This window comes from Terrapene carolina, unplaced genomic scaffold (genome assembly GCF_002925995.2).
Source record: "Terrapene carolina triunguis isolate 2854851 unplaced genomic scaffold, T_m_triunguis-2.0 Scaffold96, whole genome shotgun sequence".
Lineage (NCBI taxonomy): Eukaryota > Metazoa > Chordata > Testudines > Emydidae > Terrapene > Terrapene triunguis.
In genome coordinates, this window is record NW_020664447.1 from 14,499,628 (window position 1) to 14,506,868 (window position 7,241).

A 7,241-nucleotide genomic window follows, 5' to 3' on the forward strand; every position below is an offset into this window, starting at 1 on the left:
CAATAGCTAAACTCCTTATAGTGGATGTGTCAGGCTTATCAATTGCAAAAGTGGTTATTTTTTTATATAACTACTTCTACTATTTTCTCAAAAAAAGAACACACAAAAACATTTTCACCTTATAATTACTAACTCTATAACATTCAATATATTATAAAAATGCTGGAAATCATTCAGAAATATAGCAACACGCTTAAAGGTGACTTGCTAAAGAAAAAATGTGTTTGGGCCTTATGGAGGGAGGCTTATACAGAAAGTAGAAGGTGTATGTGTGTGTGTGGGGGGGTGGTTCCCCTCCATGTTTCTACTTTATAAATATCAGAAATTCAAATCTGGGATTTCCTTGTTTTCCTGGAAAACCCCTTAAAGCTTTCAAATGTGTACTGTGAGCTTTCACAACTTTTTATTTTATTGAATTTTTACCAAAGATTTATATTCTCTCATGTTTCTCAGGCTTTTGCGTTAAACAGGCATTAAGAAAACCAAATTTTAAAAAGTTTTAGGCAGTCTGATTAAGTTTCTCATTCCCTTCAATTGCTTGTCTTTCAGTCTCTTGTGATTTCATAATCCCACTAGTCTTCCCGTCATTCATGGAGTTGTTTCCTGCGTAATCAAGACCTGAATTTCTAAAGTAAATAATCAGATGGAAAAGAAAAAGCAAGCAAGTAAACAAAGACCAGTAAACCTTTAAGACTGGCATTTAAAAAAAAATGACCCAGGGACACAAACCTTTCTTCTATGTCACCTGTACAGAAGCTATAAATGACTGCACATTCCCAGAGGCAAAAAGTTCTACAGGACTATGCTGGTGGAAAGTCAACAGAATTATGCTTTTCAGATGTTATTAGTTTCATAATATGACATTAGGTTTGAATGTAGTCAAATCACAACAGTGGGATTATATGAAGGATGGTGTATCATGTGTGTGGATTGACAAAATATTTACTTTAAAGAGCTGTTTAAAATGTATTCTCTTCATACATTGAATATATATCTTAAATTTTAGAAATGTTTATGAAAATCTGCCATGTTCTATAAACATTCCTGTGCAAATGTCACCTGAAGGCTCCTAAACATTTCAGTCACTACTGGGGCAGCAGAACAAGCAGTTTCAAGTGACATTATGAAATACAAACATCTGGATTTTATTGCAGACATGTTCTATAACTTTTACAGTCCCAGCTGCTAAAACATTTTTTCTGACTCAAAACATGTTCATAATCATTCACTTTGTTCACTTGCAAAACTCAAACCATTTCCATTCATGTTAAACGGCTCAGTGAACCACACATAGCAGCCTCCCTCATTATAAAAGGAGTGACAACCTTATAATGAATCCCAGGACTGAGAACATGCCCTTGTGAAAAAGGTCCTTCAGTGAACAGAACTATTCTTTCAAAGCAAAAATCAAACACAGAGAATAATGCACTTAGATTAAATTAACAACATAGAAACTACGTGCCCTCTGGGCAGTCCCATGCGCACTTACATAAAAGCAAAGGCACGCACTGAGTTTGTCCTACTTGTACCCCTTGCTTAGATCATTTTAACAACACACAAGCACCATGCAAGACACTTGCCCCCCACACAGATTAAATTGATGGCAGACAAGCAGCGGACACAGAGTACATCACGCACACTGCGCTGGGATTCATGGCACGCGGGGACGTGCCCTAGGCCGAGACACAGCGGTGGCACCGCAGCAGCATGCACCGTGTGCCTCCTCCGCCGCGCTGCGTTCAGGACACGCACAGGCGGGGATGCGCCCCGTGCTGACAGCCACTCAGGGCACGCGCAGGGGAGCCACGTGCGAAGCCTCCTGCCCGCCCCGGCGCTGGGATGGATTCCGGGGAGCGGACCCCGCACGGCCGCGGGGCCTGGAGCCGGGGGGGGGGGGCACACGCGGAGTGGACAAAACCACAAGGTCGCGCTAGGGGAGCAGCCCCGGGACCCCACCCTGCAGGCAGCCCAGCAGCCCCGCCCCCTAACAGCAGCTCCCTCCCCGCGCGCCTTGGCCTTCCGCGCGGCGCGCGTCATTTCCGGGTGCGGGCGCGAGCGAGGAGAAGATGGCGGCGCTAGGGGAGCCTGTGCGGCTGGAGAGAGGTGAGCGCGCGGGAGGTGACGCCGCTCCCACTGGCCGGGAGCTGCGTGCGGGTCTCTGCCCGGCTCCCCGCGCTGGGTGCCGGCCCGCTGGCTCCTGATGGGGAGCGGAGCCGGGCAGCGCCGTTGGGCTGGCGCGGTTCGAGGGGGCGGAGCCCTGGGTGGGCCCCTCTCCCCACCGGCCCCCTGGCTGCGGCAGTTCAGTGACACTTCCCCCCGGGAGTGCCAGAGCAACGTCCTCCTCCGCCGCCGCCGCTTCTGCGCTGGCCGGGCGGGGCGAGCCCCGAGGTGCGCGGCGGCCCCAGGGTTTGGGCGCATTGGAGTCTCCCTGTGCGTGGACAGCGGGACCCGTGTTCTCCTGGTTCTCGCTTCAGTGGCCCCTTCACTCTCCGGAGCCGACTCCTCACGGGGCCTTTGAATTTTCCTTGTACATCTTCGAGGCGAGAAGTACTGGCTGGGGCAGCAGAAACATTTTAAACGGCTCTTTGAATGTTTAGTCTCTTCCCCCCCCCCCTCGCCCCCCCCCCAAAAACAAAACAAAAGCAAAACACGTCTCTGGGTTCCTCTAAACATCCCCAAGGCACGAAGTTAATTCCTTCTCATCACGCTCACGCTGATGATAACGCATCAGGCATAAACCTCTTCGGAATTCTTAGACCTAGATTTTCCTTTTGTCCTTCATAACTTAAGTGAATGTCTGCAAGTCTCAGTCTGGGAGTTTGGTTTTCAGTGGGAAATTTTTTTAAATTTTTTTTCCCCTTTACAATTTTGTTAGAATTTCCCCATCAGCTCCATACTGGACTTGTGCCTTGCTGGATAGTGGTTTGCACACACCTTGTGAGGGATAGCGATAGTAGGAATTTTTCTACATAGAAAACTTCTCAACTTTGAGTTAAACTTGCTAGATTGTCAGAATGGGTGAAAGAGGCAATAAACAAGGAAATAGGCATTTACATAATTTAATAAACTCTCTATGCACTTTTAAACTTTAAGTAATTCTCTCGTACCCTCTCCCATCTCCCACTCCCCATCCCCAGTTCATATTATTTCCACTCATCCTGACCAACCAGGCTAGGATTCAACCTGAGCACTGCAGCACCTGATTTATAGGCACCCTGCTGTTAAGTGGAATTAGGTGCCTAGGCCTATACAGTACATGGGGAGAGTTAAATACCCAAGGCTATGTCTACACTACCACTTTTGTCGGTATAATTTATGTTGCTCGGGTGTGAAAAACCCCTGAGCAACGTAAGTTACACTGCTAGAAGCGCCAGTGTGGACAGTGCTATGTTAGGGGGAGAGCTTCCCCCCCAACATAGCTATTGCCACTCATTGGAGTGGTTTAATTATGTCAATGGAAGAGCACTCTCCTGTCAACATAGAGTGGCTACAGGAGAGATCTTACAGCAGCGCAGCTGCATTGGTACAGCTGTAAGCTCTCTAGTGTAGACATAGCCTAAGTGTGGATCATAGAAGCCTGTAAGCTTATCAGGGGGAAGGAGGTGGTGCTGCTGCTGCCTGTACTCCACCTTATACTAATAGTCCAGTGCTTAGAGCACTCACCCAGGATTCAGAGTAGCAGCCGTGTTAGTCTGTATCCGCAAAAATAACAGGAGTACTTGTGGCACCTTAGAGACTAACAAATTTATTAGAGCATAAGCTTTCGTGGGCTACAACCCACTTCTTCGGATGCATAGCCCAGGATGTGGGTTACCTGGTTCAAAGCCCCAAGGCAGCACAGGCTTGACCCCATTTCTTCTAACTCACGTGAGTACCCCAACCACTGGGCTATGGTGAATTCTGCGGTGAGACTCTCTATCTCTTCTGTTGAAGCTGTTCCACTTTGTAGAAAATACTTAAATAGCCATTGGGTCAACAAGAGAGAGACACTGTGTGAGAGACTTTGTAGCCTAATGGTTAGGGTACTCACCTGAAATGAGAGACGCTCAAGTTCAAGTCCCTTCTCTAATGACTATTTTCAGTCTAGCACCATGTCTCTCACACCAATACAAAGTCCCGTACAGATACAGTGCAGTTTTTGAAAGTCACATTAAGTCTCTGAACATATTAATGGATAATCAGTGGTTGGCATTAGGCTGAATATTGATTGTTTGGGATGCAGTGGGATTTGGGTGATGGAAAGGAGGTAGTTAAAGTTGAGAAAAGGAAATGAGGGGGAGTGTGGATAACTTAACAGCCTATTTCATTGCTTTTTACTAGTGTGCATTTATGAGATACACAGTCCTAACTTAAAGTTAATATATTTGTGTGACTGCATATATTCAAATATGTTGTCTACCTCAGAATGCAGCTGTTGAAACTTTCTGGTGATTTTCTTCTCTTCTCCCTCCTCCCTGTTCCACAAATAAATCATTTATAGTGTGAGGGGAAAGGTCTGTAAATAGAGATATATGTAAGTTGCTTCCTATGCCACAGCTCTGCAGTCTCTCTCCCTCCCCCGCTTGCTAATTAGAGCAGCTGCTTTGGCAATGGGATTAGCTGCTCTTGGTAAAACCTGGGGCAGCATCCTCCTCCACCTCATTACCCTGTCATTGTGCTTTATCCATGAAAACAAATCTGTGCAGAGTTACCTAGTAGGAATCAGTGGAACAAAAGAACTATTTTATGTTTTCTTGCATGTTGGTCTTGCCTCTTAAGAAAAGGGGGGAAAAAAAGAGTACAATATAATAGTGTGTACCTATATGACATACTGAAGGGCAGCACTATTTGCAGAAATAACTAACCTCTGTTAATTGTGGTAGTGTTGACTTTGGATAATTAAATGATATCATTATCAGGCTAAGGATAAACTGATCACAGAGAGTTGGTAAGTAACCTAGGAAATGAGGGAAAATGTTTAAAAAATTTACCACACATTTACTAGCAACGGGACTAAATCTGCTAACCAGAGGCACATATTAGAGAGACAAGGTGGGTAAGGGAATATGTTTTATTGGATCAACTTCTGTTGGTGAGAGAGACAAGCTTCGGGACCTGAAAAAGAGCTGTGAAAGCTCAAAAGCGCGTCTCTCTCAGCAACAGAAGTTGGTCCAAAAAAAGATATTTTCTCACCCACCTTGTCTCTCTAATATCCTGGGACCAACATGGCTACAATACTGCATACAGAATCAAATATGGAAGAAATCTCTTCTCTCTTGCTTGAATCACAACCAACACCCTTTTTAGCAATTTCACTAGAAGCCAAGGATGAGAGACTATCCTCTCACACCTTGAGGTTATCTTTTAGATTGGAGGCACTAGTAGAATTACGTAGAGAACCTTGCACTGCTACTGTCTTTAATATACCTCTGCTCTAGTTAACTTTGCCTCCAGGGTTTTCAGTCACTCTAGTGCCTCCCACAGTCAACAGAAATTCACTTTTAAAGTGCATGTGATTAATCAGAAAATCTGCTTGCTGCAAATAAAATCCATCCTTTAATAGTGTGTTGTGGGTTTGGTGTCACATTGGTTTTGTTACATTATTTTAATTTACTGTTTTTAATGGTGTTATCTCCAAGCGTGTGAGGTTTTTTCCTTGAAGCCCCTCTTGAGTCAATTCAGTATCCAATTTAGTCTCTTGTTGTTTTGAATAATGGGCCAAATTGGGGCATACCTAGTGTGGCAGTGCAAGGGGACACAAAGTGCCCAGTTAACCACATCATAGGTAGCAGTGCAGGAAGGCTCCATAGAACTGTTGTATCTCCCCCACCGCCTCAGCCTCATGCAGGTGGGTGGGAGTGAATGGGGAAGGATCTGAGTGGAGGAGACATAGCTGCACTGGGGAAGGCATGTTGTTCCAGTTATAGACCTAGCTCAGTTTACTCCCTCTTCAGAGCACCAGGAGAACCTGGAGAGAGATTGGGACTGAGGCCTTGTCTATACACATGTTGTACTGCATTAACCGTATTAGTATGAAAAAAGATGTGCCAGCACAAAAGTGCTTATATTGGAATATCAGCATCCACCCTCTGGATACCAGTTACACCTGTATAACTATTTTTGTTTTAAAAAAAATCACACTCCCTAACTGGCCAAAAGGGCCAATGCAATCTTTGCATGCATAAACATGGGAATCTCAAGTAGGAATAGAGAGGTTGTTTTACTCCCTATTTGGCACTGCTGTGACCCATGCTGGAACCTTGTGTCCAATTCTGGTGTCCACAAGTCTAGAATGATGATGTTAAACTGGAGAGGATTCAGAGAAGAGCCACAAGAATGATTAAAGGATTAGAAAACATGCCTTGTCGTGATGGTTCAAGGAGCTCAATCTATTTAGTTTAACAAAAAGAAAGTTAAGGGGTGACTTGATTAATTTATAAGTAGCTTAACTTTAAGTACCTACCTGGAAAGCTGGAATGTGATGATAGAGGACTCTTCAGTCTAGCTGAGAAAGGTATAAAACGATCCAATGTCTAGAAATTGAAGCTAGACAAATTCATACAAGACATAAGGTATGAATGGTTAAGTGAGGGTAATTAACCATTCAAACAGTTTACCAAGGGTTGTGGATTCTCCATCAGTGGCAATTTTCAAATCAAGATAGGCTCTAGGATACGGGTAGTCAATAGGAAGACTGCGGGCCAAATCTGGACTACCAGATGCTTTTGAATGGACCCCGAAATCTTTTTATTTACTCTTTATCATTATTGTTGTTTTTTATTATTTTTCTCTGGAGTTTGGAACTTGACTATACCTTGATCAAGAAATTTGAACCTTGACAAAAAATAATCAACTTACTCCTGCTCTGGGAATTATTTTGGGGTAGTTCTATGGCCTGTGTTATACAGGAGATGAGACTAGATGATCACAATGGTCCCTTCTGGCCTTAGAATCTGAGTCCATGAAATCATTATAATGGTACAAAATTTATGCATCAACCAGGCTTGAGCTGCTTCTGGGGCAATACAGTTATGTACTGCCCCTTACTCTGTACTTGTGTAAAAGACACACTGGATCTCAAAATTAGTGTCTGAAGGTTCTGAGCATTCTACAGACATAAATTAAATCCTGCTCCACATTATATAACACAGTGTGTGGCATCTTCACTCTTTTGGGGAACTTACAACCAAAATAACATCACATCAGTGCCCTGTACCCTCTGTTGGTTCCCTATTTGCATCCTTAGTTTAATCTTTGAAATG

At 44.2% G+C, this 7,241-nt stretch overlaps 1 protein-coding gene across 2 annotated transcripts in view; it reads left to right on the top strand.

The window, feature by feature from the left end:
• The first annotated feature begins 2,028 nt into the window (after positions 1-2,028).
• Positions 2,029-7,241, top strand: part of LIN7C (lin-7 homolog C, crumbs cell polarity complex component) — a 19,807-nt gene continuing 14,594 nt past the window's right edge. For both annotated transcript variants that reach the window (XM_024214851.2, XM_024214852.2), the window contains exon 1: positions 2,029-2,103. In XM_024214851.2, coding sequence (XP_024070619.1) covers positions 2,067-2,103 — 37 coding nt within the window. In that variant the 5' untranslated portion in view covers positions 2,029-2,066. The remainder of the gene's footprint in view (positions 2,104-7,241) is intronic.